At 39.8% G+C, this 23485-nt stretch overlaps 3 protein-coding genes across 8 annotated transcripts in view; all 3 read right to left on the bottom strand.

Annotated features, from left to right (window-relative positions):
- Positions 1 to 23485, bottom strand: part of LOC114643553 (protein NLRC5-like) — a 5922889-nt gene that overhangs the window by 50753 nt on the left and 5848651 nt on the right. The window lies entirely within an intron of this gene.
- The window catches only part of LOC114643557 (NACHT, LRR and PYD domains-containing protein 3-like), a 1908976-nt gene that overhangs the window by 168661 nt on the left and 1716830 nt on the right, over positions 1 to 23485 (bottom strand). The gene's annotated exons all lie outside the window — the stretch shown is intronic.
- The window catches only part of LOC114642226 (E3 ubiquitin-protein ligase TRIM16-like), a 773543-nt gene that overhangs the window by 102938 nt on the left and 647120 nt on the right, over positions 1 to 23485 (bottom strand). The window contains exon 1 of one of the 2 annotated variants that reach the window (XM_051925871.1): positions 17360 to 18235. The exons of the other annotated variant lie outside the window; for it this stretch is intronic. Coding sequence (XP_051781831.1) covers positions 17360 to 17749 — 390 coding nt within the window. The 5' untranslated portion in view covers positions 17750 to 18235. Of the gene's footprint in view, positions 1 to 17359; positions 18236 to 23485 lie in introns of those variants that run through there. 2 annotated transcript variants of the gene reach the window in all.

Genomic DNA, 23485 nt, shown 5'->3' with positions numbered 1-23485 from the left:
TATATGGAAGAAAAGGTCTGTGATACGGTTTGCATATTTGCAGCTGGAGATCCACAAAGGGAGAAAAAAATGAATCACGTATCATAAAGTAGTTTTTATTCCTGAGCTTTCGACCCCTACCAGGGGTCTTTATCAGAGGATAATGCTTAGACCTACAAGAATCAAAGGCAATATATAGCAACACATCCAGTATTGGGGTTGAGTGGCGGAGGATGGTGGAGGTGACTAAGTCCGTATGATCAAGGGGGTTGTATAGTTTATTTATTATGTACATGTTCTTCTTAAGTTAGCATATGCTGGATTTATGTCCAAGTGTCTGTTGATGGCGTTTTCATCTGATAGCCAAGCCTCGGCCAACTCTCTGGAACTTTTAGTACTGGCCTTAAATTTTACTTTTACGTTGTCCCAGTTGAATGTGTGTCCTGTTGATTTAGTATGTGCATAGATCAATGATAGTGCGTCCTTTCTTCTGACGCCGTTGCGATGTTCCTGTACACATGTTGAGATTCTTTTTGACGTTTGTCCTATGTATACCGCTGAGCAAGAATTGCATGGGAAACTATAAACTGCGTTTTGTGTTTCGTATATATATATATATATATATATATATATATATACTAGCAAAATACCCGCGCTTCGCAGCGGAGAAGTAGTGTGTTAAAGAGGTTATGTAAACATATATATACATATATATACATATCTACATATACACATATCTACATATACATATATATACATATATATATATATATACATATACACATCCACATATATATACATATATATATACACATATCAACATATATATATATACATACATATACACACATACATACACACACACATACACATATATACACATATACATACATACATAGTGCGTTGTAACACGAGCTGTGATTGTTACATGGGAGGGAGACGACAAATCACAGCTTCCCGCTTTCTAATCGGGCCTGTGATTGGTGCTTTGACTGATGCCCAGATCCCACAGTATGTCCCCTTAGGAGAGGCGTTAGGCGAGTGTAATTGAATAGTGGTGCTGCAAGTTTAGCTTTACACCTGTTTTTAAGGCTTATTGACTGAAAGGGGCTTTCATGAAAAAACTTAGGGCTTTGCTACAGGATACACCCTCCACAAGTTAAGGAAGTAAAAATAAAGGTATATATTTCTGTTTTATTTAAACCTTTTAAGTTTGTATGCGGGCGGCATGGTGGCGCAGTGAAAGGTGCCAGTTAAGAGACCCGGGTTCGCTTCCCTGCGTGGAGTTTGAATGTTCTCCCCGTGTCTGTCTGGGTTTCCTCCGGGTACTCCGGTTTCCTCCCACAGTCCAAAGACATGCAGGTTAGGTGCATTGGCGATTCTAAATTGTCCCTGGTGTGTGGGTGTGTGTGGGTGTGTGCGCCCTGCAGTGGGCTGGCACATTGCCCGGGGTTTGTTTCCTGCCTTGTGCCCTGTGTTGGCAGGGATTGGCTCCTGTATTTAGGATATAGCAGGTTGGATAATGGACGGATGGACATTTGTATGCATAGCCCCATTTGCCCGTTTTCGTTTTTTTTCTTTCTTCAGTAATATTTCAGCAAACCCGAAGCTTGTCAGTTCAAATCCTGGTACTGACACCACTGTGTGACCCTGAGGAAGTCACCTGCCTGTGCTGCAAAAAACAAAAGTAATGTAACAAATTGTACCTCAGATGTTGCAAGTTGCTGGAATAAAGGCATAAATCAAATAGATAAATATGTATTATACACATAGGAACTATTAATTTATTTTCAGTTAAGTCATCTGCAGCAAACCTTTATAAATGAGGGTTTCTCCTTTTTAGATAGTGCAAACTGTTTCTTCTTCATTGAGGTTTTCTCTTGGAGAGCTTTTTTCATTTCATTGAAAATTAAAGCAGCAGCTGCCAAAATATGTAGCTTTCTTATTAATTTTTCAACATTGTGTAAAATAACTTTATAAAGTAACATAAAAGGTTTAAATACTGGTTATCCTTTTACACTAAAATATTACTAAAGAGATACAAAAAAAGTAAAATGCATATGTTGTTTTTCTTTAAGGAGATTAAATATTACTGAAGAAAGAAAAAAAAAAACTAAAACAGCCAAATGGGGCTATGCATACGAAATTAAAAGGTTTAAATAAAACAGAAATCTACACTTTTATTTTTACTTCCTTAACTTGTGGAGGGTGTATCCTGTAGCAAAGCCCTAACTTTTTTTGTGAAAGCCCGTTTCAGTCAATAAGTCTTAAAAAACAGGTGTAAAGATATTGACAATAAGCTACGCAAACCCACCAAGACATGGAATCGTTTAAATCAAGGCGCGAGTCGAAAAACACCATCTGATACTATTAGTTAACGATTAACACATTTCTATATGTATTGTAAGCATACAATACAACTGATAATATGTTGCGCTTATTTATCTGGTGTACAGACATTTTTGTGCGTTTAATGGCTGAAATCTAACGTGGTTTGTGCCCTTCAGAATGAAAACAATTTGCATTTACCTTTTTAATAAAAAGCGAGCTTTTAAGCCTGAGAAATCACTCCGTAAATGCACACGTTTAATTCTTTATCACTTCAAACAACTGAACTATCCAGAACATTTCAGGCATACATCCAGCATTCAAACTATGTATAAAAAGCACAACTGTTAAAGGAATTCAGCATTTCTTAATTGAAAATGTTCCTTTAATCGTCAACATGTGTCAATGAGTCGTTCTGGTGGTTTTACTTGACGTTTTGATCTTCTGGTTAATTGTATTTGCAGTTGAGATGTTCTTTCCTGATTTATACTTGTTTTCTCGTTAATATTTGTTTCGCTGGTGTTAGTGTTCTGATTAGAGGTTATTGGTCCTTTGATGTCTCGACGGTTTCTTCTTAGAACAGCTCCTATTACGCAATTCCGTCACATACTGGTCTATTGTTTCGCCGCTTTTCTTGAAACATGTAAAAAACTTGTGCCGCTCAAACGTTACATTGTGCTTTGGGTTGCAATACGTTTCGAATTTTTCAACTATTTTGTTCAATTTCATATTGTCTCCATCTTCTTCAAACTGAAAATTGTTATACACCTCTAGCGCCTCTTCACCAATTACATGTAGAAGCATAGACGTTTTCATTTTTTCACTTTTCCTATCTGCCTCAATCGCAGCAAGATACAACTCGAATCTCTGTTTAAATCTTTTCCAATTTTCAGCTACGTTTCCCTTTAACTGGAGATTTGGTGGGGGCTGTAATCCTTCCATATTTTTTTTTCTCTTTTGCTAGAACATCTTAGCACTTTCTGACCACGTTTTCGGGTTACTCACAGACACGCGACTCGTTCAAAAGCTGAACCTCTTCTTCACATTCCTCTTCCAATCTGCCACTTCTGACACGATGTAGTGATCTTGTTAGGTTTGTAGTTTAATCAATACACACAATTGAAAGATATAATAACTTTTTAATAGACAGACTTTAGAGACATTTACTGTACAAGTTACTACTCGTTCTTTAGTTCACGCCCATTCTCCTACTTGCATCGGCATTCACAGGCATTACTAATCATTCTGTAAGTATCCCTTAATAGACCTTACTAATCAACTATCATTACAAAATCCAACGTGGTTTGTGCCGTTCAGAATGAAAACAGTTTGCATTTACTTTTTTAATAAAAGGCGAGCTTTTAAGCCTGAGAAATCACCCCGTAAATGCACACGTTTAATTGCACATGTGTTAATATGCATGCTTACACAGTATTAAACCCACCAAGACATGGAATCATTTAAATCAAGGCGCTGCGCTACCTTCTTCCAGATCGGCCCCAAGGCGTTTCACGTGATTACGTAGGAGGCGTGATGACGCGATACGCGACTCCGCCCCCGTCCATTACAGTATATGGACAAAAAAGAGGTTCCAGTTATGACCGTTACGTTTTGAATTTCGAAATGAAACCTGCCTAACTTTTGTAAGTAAGCTGTAAGGAATGAGCCTGCCAAACTTCAGCCTTCCACCTACACGAGAAGTTGGAGAATTAGTGATGAGTGAGTGAGTGAGTCAGTGAGGGCTTTGCCTTTTATTAGTATAGATATATATATATATACAGTATATATAGAAAAGCCAAGCAAAATGACACCTTTTATTGGCTAACTGGAAAGATTACAATATGCAAGCTTTCGAGGCAACTTGCCTGAAGAAGGGGCCTGAGTTGCCTCGAAAGCTTGCATATTGTAATCTTTCCAGTTAGCCAATAAAAGGTGTCATTTTGCTTGGCTTTTCTCTACATTCATAATGGCTAACACGGTACAACACCCTAGTACTACAGTATATATATATATGTATATATATATATATATATATATACTGTATATATATATATATATATATATATATATATATATATATATATATATATATATATATATATATATATATAGACAAAGGACAATGGCAAACAACACAAAACAAAATTATGGCAGCTTATTTGAACTTTTTCTATTGAAAAAGGCATGTAACATAGGAAATCTCTTGGCTTAGAAAGATGTTTTTCCTGCCAATAGAGAAAGGAACATGATTTACGAGAGTTCATATCTTTTCATTTATGAAGTTAACTCTAGAATTACCAAAGCCTATGAAAAAACTTGTAAATCCGGCTCACCTTAAATCCCTTCATACCTCTCCGTCAGCGACTTTTGTCTTGTTATTGTGTCGATAAGCACAACCAGCAAGCAGCCTGCTATACCACCCCCACCCCTCCTGTACCACCACCACCACCACCACCACCACTGGCAAGAAGTTCTCCCAGATCAAGCCTTGATTATCTTGGAGTTTTTTTCGTAGGCTTTGGTAATTCTAGTGTTAAAATTGCTACTCCTGCCAATATTGGAAATTAAGCTTAAAGCTATCATATGTAGTAATGTACAACCTTAATTTAAGATTTAAACAACGAAAGTTCAGAAGCAATGTTTCTATGACCAAACAGTGAACTTTCTGAGCTGGAATGTAAAAAATCTCAATTATGCATTAAAGAGGAAGAAAGTATTCTCTCACCTAACAGGTCTAAATGACAAGATAGCATTTTTACAGGAAACTCACTTAATCAGTAAAGATAATTTTCGACTGCACAGAGACTGGACTGGCCAAATATTCCACTCCCGCTTTACAAAGAAAACTATAAGTGTGGGAATCTTAATTCATAGAACAATTTAACTTGTAGTATCAGATGTAGTATCAGATCCTGAAGGGCAATATGTGGTGATTATGGGTAATTTATTTAATTGTAAAATGATTTTGATAAAAATCTACACACCCAGTGTGGATGATAGAGACTTCATCCAAAATGTATTTGCATCCATTCCTAACTTGAACACTCACAAAATTATAATGGCCGGAGATTTTAATTGTGTTTTAAATCCAGATCTGGTTAGGTCTTCAGCTACAGGGGTGATAACATCTAACACTGCAAAAATAATCACACAGTTTATAATTGATCATAACTTATCAGATCCATGGAGATTTCTAAATCCATACTTAAAAGCATATTCCTTCTTCTCACTAGTACATCATTGTTACTCAAGAATTGATTATTTCTTTATAGATGAAAATTTCTTGCCCAAAATCAAATCTTGCAAATACGACACTATTGTTATCTCCGACCATGCCCCTGTGATCATGGTGCTCACATCACTATGCCCCACATACTCATCTCACAGCTAGTATCTTAACCCCCTGTTATTAACCGATGAGAACTGTACAGAATTTATATCCAAGCAAATTGATTATTTTTTTAGAGAAAAATACATCCTCAGAGGTTTCTGCAGGAATACTCTGGGGAAACTCTGAAGGCATTTATAAGAGGACAGATTATCTCATATCTAAAATAAACTGGAAACTGAGAAGGCCTCAGAGTTAATCAGGAAAATTACCAGGATAGATCAAGAACACGCCAGGTCTCCAAAAGAAGCACTTTTCAGGAACAGACAGGTTTGCAATCAGAACTCAACCTTTTAACAACAAAAGAAACAGAAGAACTCATTTTCAAAACGCTATCATTACCATGAACATGGACAGAAGGCTAATAAGATCTTAGCACAACAAATCCACAAGCAGGAAGTTCGCAAAGCAATATCAGTAATAACCAATACAGGTCAGGTCAGGTTGGAGAGCATGCCCTGGAACAGTCCATTGCCGCACCCTCCACATGATGGAACAGCTTGGGATCCTTGTTGGCAACCCCCCATGCAGACACGAGGTCCAGTTCCCCCTCTGAAAATGACCATCTGTCTGCTACAGCCATTTGTTATGTAGGTGTCCACTTGGCCTGCTCCCGCCACTCGGGTCCTCAACAATGAGGATCCTATGAGTCGGATCAACCTTGGGGAATCACGCCACATGGCAGTAGTGCCGTAACTGATACTCCTTCACAATGCAGGTAATGTGCCTCATTTGGGACTCAGTGAGTATCCGCTCACTCTACACAAAGTCAAATCAGCGGTACCCAAGGATTATCTGAAGAGACACTGTACCAAAGGAGTCCAGTCTTTGTCTCAGGTCACTGGATAGTGTCCATATCTTGCAACCATATAGCAAGACAGGAAGCACCAAGACTTGGACCTTTGTCCTTTTTCATAGATATCGGGAGCGTCACACACCCCTTTCCAGCGACCTCATGACCCCCCCATGCCCTCCCAATCTGTCTACTGACTTCATAGGAAGAGTCACCAGAGACATGAATGTAACTGCCAAGGTAAGTAAACCTCTTGACAAGGTCAACACTCTCCCCACAGACAGACACACTGCTGATGCCTGTGCCTAAAAGGTTATTCAAGGCCTGGATCTTGATTTTATGTAGGACACTCGCAAGCCAAGACACTCAGTCTCCTTGTTTAGCCTCTCGAGAACCCCGATCAGAGCCTCCATTGACTCCGCAAATATCATCTGCAAAGTCAAGATCAGTGAATCTTTCTTTACCAACAAGTACCCCACGACCTTGCCCAACACCCAGTCCATGCAATCACTGGACAGAGGATGAGCAAGAACACACCCCTGACAAACCCCAGAATTAACTGGGAAAAACAGCATAGCACTCAGAGTGCCAGTGTACAAGCCGGCCATGATATCCAGCAACCTTGAAGCAATACCACAACGTCTCAGGATGTCCCATGGGGAAGCTCATTCAACTGAGTCGAACACTTTACTAAAATTGACAGAAGCTGCAAAGACACTCTGTAAATAATCGCGTTTGCATTCCATGAGAACCCTCAGTGCCAGGATGCAGTCGATGGTAGACTTCTTAGATGTAAAACCAGACTGCTGGTAGACGAGCAGGTGATCACGGATCCTACTGAGGATGACCGTGGCAAGAACCTTACCTGGGACCAAGAGCAGTGTTATTCCCCCATAGTTGCTGCAGGCAACCACCCTTCACCTTTCCAGATAGGGACAACAAGTCCCGTTATTCAGTCAGTTGGGATGATGCCTATCTCCCAAATGGAAGCAAAGATTGCTTGCAATGCCAGGAGGACAGCCTTATCAACAGCCTGGTGAAGTTCACCCTGAATATCACAGTTCCCTGTAGCATTCCCTACCCTCACCTGGTTCACCATCTTTACAACCTCAGTAAGATTGAGTGGTTCAGAGCTTATTGGAGAATCAGCCTCAAGAACTGTGGACCCAGAGATATCCAACGTCCTAGCCAAAGGATCAGCTTTAAACAGCTGCTCAAAGTAGCCAGCCCAGCGGGTCGCAACTGTAGTGTCATCTGTAGGAACCGTTCCATCAGTCACCCTGACTGTGACTCTCCGAGGAACAGATTCGGATGTGCGTAATGCTTCAATTCCTCCGTAAGCAGGATGTGGGTCACTAGACCATAGATGGTGTGTCACTTGCTCACAGATTCCTCTAACAAATGCCTCCTTATCTGTTCTCAGAGCCCTTGCCACCGTCATTCTCAGTTCTTGGTTCAGACGAGAGTTGCCATCAAGCTGTGCGCTACGACCCCTCTCAATGATATCCAGAGTGCCCTGCAAGATGAAACACATCATTCTGAGAACACCGGTAACACCAACATAACTCTCAGCAACCTTCAGGGTCTTGTCATGGAAGGTCTCCCACATCACAAGTTCATAAGATCCTCACACAAACTGTGTACAAACTCATCACAGATGGACGTAAAATCAATGACCCTAAAAATATAATGCACACATTCAGAGACTACTATAAGTCCTTATATTCTACTCAGTTTAAGGAAAATAAGACACAATTTAATGTGGTTTTTTTTTATACATTACAAATACCACCTATAGATACTCTCAGTGCAGAGGAACTGGATAAACCTCTAACAGACGCTATAAACTCACTTCAGAGTGGCAAAGCACCTGGGGCTTCATGCATAACGGCGTGCATAGAATTCACACTAAAACATGGCGTACGGACAAAAGTGGAAATGTGCGTACGCACAAAAAATCTAAATACATGAATCTATGTGTACGTCAACTTCCACGTTCTTCCACTACATAAATCCTGGTCAGCGTGAAAAGTAAACTCCTCCCAGAATTATGCCTCTTTGAATATGCAAATCAATAAAAACAGCCCTTAAGCTCAGCGTTCTGTGAAAAGACAATGGAAAAAGCACGGGGGAAAATAGAAGTTCAGCGAAAACCAACTGGAGGCAAAGAAAAACGGTTGGTATAAACAGTGGTATAAACAACAAAAGGAAGTTGATTGAGTGACATAGAGTGTCAGAGAAACTCAAAAGTTCAAGTTCACAAAGTCGCACAGAGCCCGAAATAAAAAAGAAGTTGTCAGATTTCAAAGTCGCTGTGAAAAGGCGAGTCATAGCCCACCGTCTGAGTGTCATATGGAAGCTTATTAGAGTACAGAGGAAAGCAAAAAAAATAGAGACACAGTGGGAGGAAAGCACGAAATGTCAACTTTAAGTGGAAATTTCCACTTTAATCACGTAGTTTATTTTGTCATTAAAGTAGAACATCAAACTTCATCTTAAAATTGTTTAATTTACTGGTTTTTCAGATCCCATCGTAACTAAAGTAGCACGTTAAATGCTTTTTTCTATGTGTTCTTTTATGTGTTCTATGTGCGTGAATCACTACATGCTTCTTAAACGGGCTTTCTCTTCCTCTGACAGGACACAGAATCCATTACATTCGTAATAGTACAGCTCTCTGAATAATTTAAATACTGAGATGTATACTTGATATCATTTTCATGACAATAAGAATTAAACCATGTTATTAAATATGGGAACATGGTTGTGCAGTGATAGTGGCGAGCTGGCGCCCTGTCCAGAGATTGTTCATGCCTCACGTAAGATGTTTGCTGCGCTATGCTCTACCTTTGATTAAATAATTTATTGCAGCAGTACTGTCTCTTTCAAACGTACTAATTCCCAATTCCTGTCCTTCCTTTTCTTTCTCCAAATACCCAGTTGCCACACAATCAATCAGCTGTGTAACGGATGTAAAGACAACTGTAAGCTGAGAACACAGATTCTTCAAAACTTTTAAGGAACATTGAAATATCTTCGTAGAACATGTTTAATTATTCTGTCCATCTATCCTTCCAGTGTCGTGCCAGCACCAGCAAGAATACAGCGTGAGGCAGGAACAATCCCTGAACTAGCTAGCGCTGCGCCACCGTATCCTCACATATTAAATTATTAAAAAATATAGTTTATAGAAATGATGTTAAAATTGTATCTGTATAATGTAAAATATATTCTGCTGCATTTCTTCTTAAAAATGATATGTCATCATATGTAAATACACAGTTTATAAAGTGGCGCAGGTTGTGCAATATTATAACTGTATCACAAGTTTACAGTGAGGTGATTGTACTTATAAGTACAAACAGTTCTACAAGGAGCACTTGATGGACTGATTGATTGTGTTTATAGTTCTTGGGACGAAACTGTTTCTGAACCGCGAGGTCCGCACAGGAAAGTCTCTGAAGCATTTCCCGTTGTTATAATACGTTTGTTGTAATATTAAGTTTAATGTCACTGTCTCTGTGTATACATTTTAAATCTGTTTTTCTTTTTTTTGTATATGCATAGCTGAGCCAGATTTAGTACAAATGGGATCAGCATTTAGAATTGCTGGGCCAAGCATAGGACAAGATAGACAAAGACAGCTGGAGGATTGTGTAGTCAGCCTAAAGACAGATGTATACTATTTTGTCCTCTGCCTAATGTCAGCACAAAATCTTCTTTCCTTGTTTGGAAATGAACTATTTGCTGACATGGGGGCCTGCATGTGGAGAAAGCAGTATAAAAACTTGGATAGGAGCCAAACACTTTGGAAGCTGACGGACGGGTGGAAGACTACGTCATTCGGTCCTGAAAGCCCTTCCTACGCCGCGACGATGACTGAATACTTTACACGCCAGGCCCCCACCCTTGGAATGAGTGTTGCTATTCGCTTCCCTCGTCTTATATGCAGCGTAAGCTGATATTAAACAAAGCTAAATTATTTTTTCTCTTATGTGATTTTTCACTGCCATATCACTAAGGGAAGGATATCGCCTCTTTAATTTATAATTATTTAAATTCAGGTTAATTAAGATGTTGCAATTGAAAAGAAAAATGGAAAACAGCCACGTGAGAGCAGTTCAATAGACAGCATGGTTGAAGCAGCGTGTGCTTGATGCTATATTCCGATAATTCTCTTTCCTGTCAGCTACTGTAGAGCTGTGATTCCACACTCAGATACAGTGATATAAATACTCTGAGTGGTGCAGTGAGACTAATATGGAAAAAGATGATCCGCTGTGGCAACCCCTAATGGGAGCAGCTGAAAGAAGAAGAAGAAGACAGTGCAGTGAGAGTAACAACGCTGAAGTAGTTATGGTATTTAGAATACTTTGCCCATTCCGTGGACCATTATATTGTTACAGGTTAATTACAATCAGATGGATGGATGGATGGATGCCTTAAACTAATAAACAATATGCGGTTAATTTCAGTGTATTTAATAAAGCCGTCAGGGATGTGCATCTAAAAAAGAAAGGGAAACCACACTGGAACAAAAGCACTGCTTTGACGAAGGGTGCAGCCAGTTTACAAAACCGAGTGGAGAACTTGCGTATGCCAAGGATTGAGCTAGCTTGAAAATGTGTGTGGCTTAAAAAAAAAGTAAACTTTTTTCACGTTGTCATTATGGGGTGTTGTGTGTAGAATTCTGAGGAAAAAAATGAATTTAATCCATTTTGGAATAAGGCTGTAACATAACAACATGTGGAAAAAGTGATGCGCTGTGAGTACTTTCTGGATGCACAGCATATTAAATCATAATAATAATAATAATAATAATAATACATTTTATTTATATAGCGCCTTTCCCATGCTCAAGGCACTTACAGAATAAATAAAGAACGGCAGAATATACAGTATATAGCATTGTACAAACCAGATAAATAAACAAAGAAGATTAAGACAGTAAATTCTGAAAAAAACAGACAACATAATTGATGGTCTCGCACACACACACAGGTTACATGAGCATCTTGACAGAGAAGTAAACTGAGAGAAAGGTAATAAAGTCAAGTAGAGCTAAAAGCCTTCCTGAACAGATGAGTTTTGAGTTGTTTTTTAAAAGAATTCATGGAGTCAGCTGACCTGATTAATTTTGGTAGGTCATTCTAGAGTCTGGGCGCTATACAGCTGAAGGCCCTGTCACCCATGGAGTGTAGATTAGTGACGGGCACAACAAGATTACCAGAATCAGAGGACCTTAGTGGGCGGGCAGGCACATAGTGATGGAGAAGGTCACTGATGTAGTTTGGTGTGAGGTTATTTAAAGCTTTGTAGGTTATTAGTAGGATTTTATATTCGATTCTGTAGGACACAGGGAGCCAGTGAAGACGGAGCAGGATGGTGTGATGTGCTCGCTGCTGCTGGTTCGAGTCAGGACTCTTACAGCTGAGTTTTGAATAAGCCGGAGCTGTGATATAAGATTAGAAGGGGCACCTGCCAGTAGGGAATTACAATAATCGATGCGGGATGTGATAAAAGCATAGACAAGTTTCTCAGCATTAGAGAAGGAGAGGAAGGAGCGAACACGGGATATGTTACGGAGGTGAAAGTAAGAAAGTTTCTTAATGTGATTTATGTGGGCGGAATAAGTGAGGGAGGAATCAAAAATGACACCAAGATTTTTTACAGTAGAGGCAGGTCTGATGAGATCACTGCCAAGATGGACTGGGAAGGAGCTCATTTTATTAAGTTGCATTTTAGTCCCAATTTGCAGGAGTTCAGTTTTATTGCAATTTAATTTTAAAGAGTTCTGCTCCATCCAGGTTTTAATTTCACTAAGGCAGGTTGTGAGCTGAGAAAGCTCTGATGAAGTTCCACTTTTAACATTGAAGTAGAGCTGAGTATCATCTGCATAAAAATGATAACCCAATCCATAACTACGGATAATATGGCCAAGGGGAAGCATATAAATACAGAAAAGCAGAGGACCGAGGACAGAGCCCTGAGGGACTCCTTGTGTGACTGGCGCTGAGCTGGATCTGCTGTTGCCAAGACTAACAAACTCTTGCCTATCAGTCAGATAGGACTTGAACCACTGGAGGGTAGTGCCAGAGATACCCAGCATGTTCTCCATTCTGAACAGTAGGATGTCATGTCTGACAGTGTCAAATGCTGCACTGAGGTCTAACAGAATTAATATGCTGGTTTGTCCAGAGTCTGCTGCCATAAGCAAATCATTGGTTACCCGTAGCAGAGCAGTTTCACAGCTGTGCCGCGCCCTGAAACCAGACTGAAAGGGTTCCATCAAATTATTAGAGGTTAGGTAATTGGTGAGTTGGGAAGCTACAACACGCTCAAGAACTTTTGACAGGAAAGGTAAGTGGGAAATAGGCCGGAAATTGTTAAGATTGTCAGCATCAAGGCCAGACTTTTTTAACGTTGGGGTTACAGAAGCAATTTTAAAAGTGAGCGGCACAGAGCCAGTGTCAAGGGATGAGTTTATTATTGTTGTAACAGTCGGGATTATGGCATGAAGGCAGGATTTAAGTAGTGTGGTGGGGATGGGGTCCAGTACACAAGTAGTCGGCCTCATCTTATAAAGCAGGTCATTAACAAACGCAGATGTGACTGGTGAGAACTTAGAGAAGGAGCTGGATGGAGTGGGAAAACAGGGAGAGATATAAACAGATGATGTATTTATGTTGGTTGAATTATTTAGATCTTTAATTTTGTTACGGAAAAAGTGGAGGAATTCCTCACAGACTTCAGTAGAAGAGGTAGTTGGGCCAGATGCGGGTTCGAGTAGTTTATTAACTACAGAGAACAAAACCCTTGCGTTATCATGGCCACTTTCTATTATTCTGCCATAATGGGTGTTCTTGGCAGAAGTTAGTGCTTCTCTGTAAGCTCTTTGGTGGTCATATGAAATATCCACACATTCAAAGGGTGACCCTACAATGACCGAATCAGAAGGCAGGATGGCTCTACCTAATTTTCAGTTTTATTACTGTGTGGCAAATATACAAACTATAAAAACTGGATATTATCACAAAAAGATGAACACACACAGGCTTGGTCTGCAATAGAAATGAAATTCTGTAGTACTTCTTTATATTCCTTGCTTTGTACACCAGTAAATACAAGTTATCATTAACATACTAACAATTATCCTTCTTTCACTCAGAATATGGAACCAATATAGGAAGCATTTCAAGTTAGAGAATATTTTATCTGTGGCATCTCTACATGATAACCACCTTTTTCCACCCTCTCAAACTTACACAGTTTTTCATGTTTGGAAAACATATGGGATTAGATCATTTAGAGATTTGTATATAAATACTGTCTTTGTATCCTATGAATAAATTACACTCCAAATTCAGTCTCCCATCAACTCAATTTTTCCACTATCTCCAAATTAGAAACTTTGCTAAACAAAATCTGCCCAATTTTCCCCACTTCCCACCTATTGATCAGTTTTGAAGACTCAGACAGCATTTCTATAATATATAAAACCATATTATATTCCCTCCTATTCAAAGATCCAAGAGGACAATGGGAAAAGGATCTCTCAATCAGCATTTCAGAAAAGGAGTGGAAGGTAGCAATGCAGAGAATTCACTCGAGCTCCATATGTGCAAAGCATACAATTATTCAACTCAAAATTATATATCGAGCGCATTTGTCTCACTTAAAACTGTCCAAAATGTTTGCAGGGCAAGATCCAACCTGCGAACGTTGCAATCAAGTTCCAGCCTCACTGGATCACATGTTTTGGGCCTGCACCAAACTAACATCATTCTGGACCAAAATATTTAAATGCCTTTCAGACAGCCTTGGTGTCCCAATCCTTCCTAATCCACTATCAGCTGTGTTTGGTGGTCTTACAGAGGGGCTTAAAGTGGAGAAGGACAAACAAACTGTGATCGCCTTTATTACACTATTAGCACACAGACTTATCTTACTCGACTGGAAGAATCCTAACTCTCCTCTTTAAGTCAGTGGGTAACTGATATTATATATTATTTGAAATTGGAAAAAATCAAATTCTCTCTTAGAGGATCTGTGCAAAACATTTTTAAAACCTGGCAGGACCTAATCAATAACATTTTGGAATAAGCATTTATATTGCTGTACTACACTTTCTTACAGTATTTAGGAAGAACCTTATAACAGCTAGAACTTATCCTTCACAAAGGTTATTACCTTTCAACCACAGTGACACTTTATCCTAACTACTAAGTTCCAATTAGAATTTCCCAATGTGAATTTCCCCATGGGGATTAATAAAGTATCTATCTATCTATCTATCTATCTATCTATCTATCTATCTATCTATCTATCTATCTATCTATCTATCTATCTATCTATCTATCTATCTATCTATCTATCTATCATATAGTGCCTTTTCTATCTATCTATCTATCTATCTATCTATCTATCTATCTATCTATCTATCTATCTATCTATCTATCTATCTATCTCTCTATCTATCTATCATATAGTGCCTTTATCTATCTATCTATCTATCTATCTATCTATCTATCTATCTATCTATCTATCTATCTATCTATCTATCTATCTATCTATCTATCTATCTATCTATCATATAGTGCCTTTTCTATCTATCTATCTATCTATCTATCTATCTATCTATCTATCTATCTATCTATCTATCTATCTATCTATCTATCTATCTATCTATCTATCTATCTCGTAATCAAAGTAGCTGTATTTATGGTTCTACTGTAGTCAATGTTTTGTTCCTTTTCTGTTCAGCATTTTCCTGACACATAGAAGAATCTTCAGCATGCTTCCTTTGTTTTAGGAACTTGTCTCCTGATTTGCTGTCGTTGCACCTTTTGGTTGTGGGCTGTACTGCAGTTTTCTCTTTAAGGTTTTTACACACAGTGTCCTCGGCTGCTATCAAAGTGATGCCCGCTGGTTGGCTGGTGATCAGTCAGCTCCTGTTGTTAGTAAGAAGAGCGTGTGGCTCTATGTAAAGTCTACTTTTGTTTCTGCACTTGCTCTTAGCAAGGTATGGACTAATGGCACCCTCTTCCAACTCCTTTTACCAACAGTCTTCTATTTTTCCAGTAGAGTTACCCTTTGGATTAGAAGGGATTGCTCTAGTCTTTGTTACGGCTCCAGCTTATAAGCACTGGGTTTCTCTCTGCTATGGAGCAGAAGTTATGGCCAGGTGAAGATCTGTGAGGTAGATGGAGAAAGAATCGTTTGGAGGGTGTTTGAGGTTTTTACATGAAGAAGCAGACGTCTTGCCATTGGTCTCTTAGGTGCACATAAGCCCCTTCTATTTGCTTGACAATTGGAGCAAAATGTTGTCAATCAAGGTTGTCAATCCTTGAGTTATGGCTCTTTGTTTGAATTAGGCATCCAGATGGTGCCTAGAATTGCTGTCTCTGAGTGTTATTTGGTCTGCAATTGTTCATCTTGTCAGATAAGGCGAAGAGGCCTTGTTATAGAAAAAGACTATTTAGTTGAAATTAAAAGAGTGTCTGACCCTGGCTTTTTAAGATAAGAAGCTACTTTGAATATTTTTCCAGATAGACCTGGACAGAATATACAGTAGACCAGGCAGATATCTTGGACTTAGCCACCTGTCTGATCATACCCCAATTGTACATGGAACCAAGATCAAAGAGCAGGGGGCATGGGAGGGGGGTTCTCAAAAATCAGGGGGGGAAGCCTGAGATCAGTGGCTTAAGCCTCTGAACCCCTAAACTGAAATGATGCCAGCTACATATGCATAAAATGAAGTGTAGTGCAAAAAAAGAGACCCCAGACAGCTCCTCTAAAATTCATGATAACACAGACAAACAACTGATTGAATAATAAAGGAAAATTATTAGTCAAGTCTGTTAAAATGCTAACTAAAGCCAGAAAAAATTAAGACAATGAGGTTATTTAAAGCAGACCTTATGAAAAAGCAAAATGATAAAAACAACCATTTAAAAAACATCTCAATCAATTCAGCAGAAGATCTGCAGTATGTGATATTCTCCCTCAGTCAGCTCAGTCTGTTGCATGTGAAGAAGTAACGTTGGTCAAGCAGTGGATATTTGATGACTGCAGATGAAAAGAACTGAGCAGTAAAATGCTGCCATTCAGGACCTTCACCAGACGGCTTGGATTTTTTTAGTTTATCCAGCAACAGCTAAATTATCAGGACTTAGCAAACTTTTTTTTGTTTAAAATCATACAGTATTATCTACTAGACCTGTCAATTTAAAATGCTAACAGACTGGACATAACATTCTCAAATCCACTATGTAAAAATCATCTGCATCAGGCAAAAGCTCACGTTAACGAATCCCCAGACTAAGAGAGGGTCTGTTCTTACCCACACAGGGCCATTTGAGATTCACTAATGTCTTTGGGATGTGAGAGGACACCTGGTGCCCCCAAACCGAGGAGATCCATGAGATAGCAGTGCTAACTACTGAGTAACTTTGTTGTCTATAGAAAGAAAAATAAAATATATCACCATTTTATGCCTGCGGTGGGCTGGCGCCTTGCCCTGGATTTGTTCCTGCCTTGTGCTCTATGCTGGCTGGGATTGGCTCCAGCGGACCCCCGTGACCCTGTGTTAGGATATAGCGGGTTGGGTAATGACTGACTGACTGACTGACTGACTGACTGACCATTTTATGTGACAGTGCTACATGTTCAGCTTCACCTAATGTAAAGTAGCAAGCAGTGCAGTAGACAGGAGGACTTTGGACAGTGTCAGTTCGGGAGCCTGAATAGCCCGTTCTCATCAATATGACTTGTCTTCTTAAAGATGTGTTTTATATAATAGATGGAGACTTTATCTGTCAGTAACCCTTCTTCTTATTTTTTCCCATTAAACAGTAAACTCCACTCACCTGTTTTTCTCTTCTTTCTGCTTCCAGCTCGACCATTTCATGACCTTTGTGTCCAGTCACCACACAGACCAGGCAGATACACGTCTCATCAGTTTTACAAAATATTTCCAGACTTTTCTGATGTGCTGCACAGAGTTTCTCCTGTAGATGTCTATCTGGATCAGTCAGCTTGTGGTCCTTCCAGGCTGCTATTTCAAAGTGAGGCTGTAGGTGAGTCTGACAGAAGGAGGCCATGCAGGTCAGACAGGACTTCACTGCTAAGAACTTCTTCCCAGTACAGGCGTCACATTCCATGTCTCCAGGATAATTTTGAGACTGAGGAGCAGGATGAGTTGCTGATTGCTGTCTTTTTAAATTTTCTGAAGACTTGTGGTGAAGGTGTGCCTGCATTGAGGACAGCTGCACTCTTGGCTCTGCTCCTAGCAGTCTGTGAGGCACTGCAGACAGAAATTATGTCCACAGGGGATCGAGATGGGATCACTAAGGGTGTCTAGATAAATCGAGCAGGTGAAATCATCCTACAATCCAAACCGCTGGTCTTCAGCCATCGTCAGCTTGAGGAGAGACAGGTAGAGAGAATCAGTCAGGCAGACAAGGAAGTGACTTGTGAAGAATCGAAAGTGAAAGTTTGCCTGTACTCTGTGAGGAGGAGGAGGAGGAGGAGGAGATTTAAAGAGAAATCTAACAGAGGTTAAATATGAGAAAATGCTTGTGATGAACTGAAGACAAAACCCAAAGAAGAGATGAACTGTACCAGGGCTATCTGTTAAGGTTTAATTCAGGTCAATATATACTCAAAGCTCAGTACACATTTATAAATGTTATACAGTGAGAATAAAACAAAACACCTTAATCAGTATAAATAGATTTGAATTTGGACTGCCAAATAAACTTCACAAAAGCAGACAGAAAGTTGTTAAATTGATCTGTTCATCCCAGTTCTCTCCCCAAAGTCAATCCTGCTCTCTTTATTTAAAGATTCTAGCACAGGTTCTCAAAGAGGGGTCCTCCTATATTAAACCTTGATTGTCTTCTCAGAAAGACTTCTGAACCCATTTAATCTGCCCTCATTCTTCCATCCACCCATTTTCTAACCCGCTGAATCCGAACACAGGGTCACGGGGGTCTGCTGGAGCCAATCCCAGCCAACACAGGGCACAAGGCAGGAAACAATCCCAGGCAGAGTGCCAACCCACCGCAGGACACACACAAACACACCCACACACCAAGCACACACTAGGGCCAATTTAGAGTCGCCAATCCACCTAACCTGCATGTCTTTGGACTGTGGGAGGAAACCGGAGCGCCCGGAGGAAACCCACGCAAACACAGGGAGAACATGCAAACTCCACGCAGGGAGGACCCAGGAAGCGAACCCGGGTCTCCTAACTGCGAGGCAGCAGCGCTACCACTGCGCCACCGTGCTGCCCGCCCTCATTCTTCCAACTCCTTTTTTTTTTATATATATATATATATATATATATATATATATATATATATATATATATATATACATATATATATATATATATATATATATATATATATATATACAATCCAGACACAAAATATTGGCTGTCAGAATTCATCCATGTTATCTGCTAGGGAGATAAGTAGCCACAACAGCAATAATTTATTTCTTGTATAACTCAAAATTATACAAGGAGTGCTGCAATGGGCTTTAACAGGCCCTGATTTTTGATAGACTCCCAGCTTTGTCTCCCTAACAAGGCAAGAAAACATCCCAAAAAAAACTTGTAGAGAAAGAAAACAATCGATGAAATCTTTGGCAAGGCCATTTAAAGAGAGACCCCTTCCAGACAGATTGGGTGTGCAATGGGCATCAAGAAATGAGGGAAATATAATGCAGAAATGGAACACAAGGATTAAACTCTTCATGGAGCTTGATAGCCAATCAGTAACTGCAACATCTCTCTATATATAAAATCCAACATCTGTCTGTCTGTCTGTATGTATGTCTGTCCGCTTTTCACAAGAGAACTACTTAACGGATTTACAGTAATCCCTCCTCCATCGCGGGGGTTGCGTTCCAGAGCCACCCGCGAAATAAGAAAATCCGCGAAGTAGAAACCATATGTTTATATGGTTATTTTTATATTGTCATGCTTGGGTCACAGATTTGCGCAGAAACACAGGAGGTTGTAGAGAGACAGGAACGTTATTCAAACACTGCAAACAAACATTTGTCTCTTTTTCAAAAGTTTAAACTGTGCTCCATGACAAGACAGAGATGACAGTTCCGTCTCACAATTAAAAGAATGCAAACATATCTTCCTCTTGAAAGGAGTGCGTCTCAGGAGCAGAGAATGTCAGAGAGATAGAGAGAAAAGCAAACAAATCAATAGGGTTGTTTGGCTTTTAAGTACGCAAAGCACCGCGGCACAAAGCTGTTGAAGGCGGCAGCTCACACCCCCTCCGTCAGGAGCAGGGAGAGAGAGAGAGAGAGAGAGAAACAAACAAGCAAAAATCAATACGTGCCCTTCGTGCTTTTAAGTATGCGAAGCACCGTGCAGCATGTCGCTTCACGAAGCAGCTGCACAGAAGGTAGCAACATGAAGATAATCTTTCAGCATTTTTAGACGAGCGTCCGTATCGTCTAGGTGTGCGAACAGCCCCCCTGCTCAATCCCCCTACGTCAGGATCAGAGAAAGTCAGCGCAAGAGAAAGAGAAAAGTAAGCTGGGTAGCTTCTCAGCCATCTGCCAATAGCGTCCCTTGTATGAAATCAACTGGGCAAACCAACTGAGGAAGCATGTACAAGAAATTAAAAGACCCATTGTCCGCAGAAATCCGCGAACCAGCAAAAAATCCGCGATATATATTTAAATATGCTTACATATAAAATCCGCGATAGAGTGAAGCCGCGAAAGGCGAAGCGCGATACAGAGAGGGATTACTGTAGATCAAGTTTTTTTCTATAATTTGCTTGAACATTCCGGTTGGTTTTGTGACTCCTCTCGTAACACTAATCATCATAATTTGCTTGCAGGAGTGATATATTCGCTCTAATTCGAGACAGAGGCTGCGAGCCAAGGGGAGGGGGAAGTGTGACATCAAGAGTGGGGAGCCGGTCTGGGCCCACCCTCACTGTCCTGTCCTGCACTGTCCTGTTTCTACGTGGGTGTAGCAATGGGGGATGGCTAGTCAGAAATACAACTCAAAAATGCAAACTACTTTGTTCTTACAGAGTGCTCATCACCAGTGACCAAGCAACAACTCGGACCTTCTCCAAACTGCTCGGTCCCGCACCTCCTTGCCAGTCAGACCTTTTCCCTTCAGATCTTCTTTTACTTTATCAGTCCACCTCTGCTTTGTCTTCTCTCATTTTTTTCTTTCCCTGTACTTCCATTCCCACCATTCTTTTGCCCACATATTCATTGTTTCTTCTCACCGCATGTTCATACCACTTCAGCCTACTTTCAGATATATTTCAGTATATTTGAGAAGTTTGACAGAGGGGTCCTTAGAGGTGCAAGTTTCAGTGTATAGGGAGAAGAACCATAGAAAGAACATACAGTACATCCCTGGGGTCACCAGTACTGATTGTATGGGAGCTCAAGGTGACCTTCCCAAATCTCACCTGCTGTTTCCTATTTGTCAGGAAATTGGTGATGCACTGACAGGGAGAGAAAGCTGGGTGTATTTAGAATGGAGGATGTTTAGTAAGGGTGATTATAAAGAGCACCCTTTGCAATGTACTACAAAAGTTTACATTTGTACAGGAATACAAGAAATGTGACAAATGAGAGGAGACCATTCAGTCCATTTGTTGTTTGTTTCTTTAACTAACGTCACAGAATATTGTCCGGAGCCATGAATTCACACAAAGTTCAAAGCCTTCTGGCATCAGTCAGACTTTATTAAAAGATAACAAAGCTGTGCTCGGTCTGAGGAAAAAGGCACTAATTCTGGGCAAGGAGACATCTTGTACAAAACTGAACAAGATAAGATACTTAGACACTCCTGCATATGGTAATGGCCAACACCTCCTAATGGCATTTCAATACTATTGACTGATCACTTTTTAATCAAGCCCACTTTACATTAGGTTATGCTGGCCCATGCCCATTATTTATTATACTAACGGCTAATGCCTTTTGGCATCTTGCCTCCTTTGCATCCTATCCTTTTCAACCAATGCCCCCTTACTGCTAATCCACCACCTCTAGGAAGATATTTTAGGATTTGCTTCCAGTCTGTAAGGACTTTACTGTACTGATGGCTAAATCCAGTAGTTTTATAGGTTTTGAGTTTGACATATCATTTTGTCATTTTTCAGTTTTAATCATTACTTTCAGGTGCTCATCTTAAAAGTACAGTATATAGTCAAATATACACTTAGCTTAGTCAGATATATAGGCTTCAAAATATATGATTAGCTTTGGAACTTACTAAACCCCACACCTAAATGTGACATGCTTATAGGAAATGAAAAGAAGAATCAACCCCGTGGTAAGGCAGACTCATTGCTTACATGCCAATTAAGGTTAGAAGAAAATCACCTCTTATTATTACTCACAAACACAAAATGGAGACCAAACTTCTCCCTCTACACTTGACTTCTTCTTCTTCTGTCGGCTGCTCCCGTTAGGGGTTGACACATTGGATCATCTTCTTCCATATCTTCCTGTCCTCGTCATCTTGCTCTGTCACACCCATCACCTGCATGTCCTCTGTCACCACATCCATAAACCTTCTCTTAGGCCTTCCTCTTCTCCTCTTCCCTGGCAGCACCTTAACATCGTTATCCCAATATATATATTATTTTATATTTTATTCTCATTTAATGAATTTTAGATAATAATTAATTTTTCTTTTACATATTTATAGAATTTCGTGATTTAGACTCCAATAAATCATAATTTTTCTTTTAGAACATTAGAATATTAGAACACTCTAGACAAGAACAGGCCATTCAGCCCAACAAAGCTCGCCAGTCCTATTCACTTATTTCTTCCAAAAAGTCGAGTTTTGAAAGTCCCTAACGTCTTACTGTCTACCACACTATTTGGTCGTTTATTCCTAGTGTCTATCGTTCTTTGTGTAAAGAAAAACTTCCTAATGTTTGTGCGAAATTTACCCTTAACAAGTTTCCAACTGTGTCCCCGCGTTCTTGATGAACTCATTTTAAAATAACAGTCTCGATCCACTGCACTAATTCCTTTCATAATTTTAAACACTTCAATCAGGTCACCTCTTAATCTTCTTTTGCTTAAACTGTAAAGGCTCAGCTCTGTTAATCTTTCCTCATAATTCAACCCCTGTAGCCCCTGAATCAGCCTAGTCGCTCTTCTCTGGACCATTTCTAGTGCTGCTATGTCCTTTTTGTAGCCTGGAGACCAAAACTGCACACAGGACTCAAGATGAGGCCTCACAAGTGTGTTATAAAGCTTGAGCAGAACCTCCTGTGAATTGTACGCCACACATCAAGGCGCTATATAACCTGACATTCTGTTAGCCTTCTTAATGGCTTCTGAACACTGTCGGAAAGTCGATAGCTTAGACTCCACTACGACTCCAAAATCCTTCTCATAAGGTGTACTCTCAATTTTCCGACCACCCATTGTGTATTCTAACCTCACATTTTTACTTCCTATGTGTAATTCTTTACATTTACTGACATTAAATTTCATCTGCCACAAATCTGCCCCAAGCCTGTATGCTATCCAAGTCCTTCTGTGATAATATAATGGATTCCAAATTATCTGGTAATCCACCTATCTTGGTATCATCTGCAAACTTAACCAGCTTGTTACTTATATTCCTATCTAAATCTATACTAATAAAAGGCAAAGCCCTCACTGACTCACTGACTGACTGACTCACTCACTCATCACTAATTCTCCAACTTCCCGTGTAGGTAGAAGTCTGAAATTTGGCAGGCTCATTCCTTACAGCTTACTTACAAAAGTTAGGCAGTTTTTATTTCGAAATTCTACGCGTAATGGTCATAACTGGAACCTGTTTGACTGACTCATTCATCACTAATTCTCCAACTTCCCGTGTAGGTAGAAGTCTGAAATTTGGCAGGCTCATTCCTTACAGCTTACTTACAAAAGTTAGGCAGGTTTTATTTCAAAATTCCACGTGTAATGGTCATAACTGG

Source organism: Erpetoichthys calabaricus, chromosome 4 (assembly GCF_900747795.2).
Source record: "Erpetoichthys calabaricus chromosome 4, fErpCal1.3, whole genome shotgun sequence".
Taxonomy (NCBI): Eukaryota; Metazoa; Chordata; class Cladistia; order Polypteriformes; family Polypteridae; genus Erpetoichthys; species Erpetoichthys calabaricus.
The sequence above is the reverse complement of the archived record's forward strand: the minus strand, read 5'-3'. Positions and strand labels throughout refer to the sequence as shown.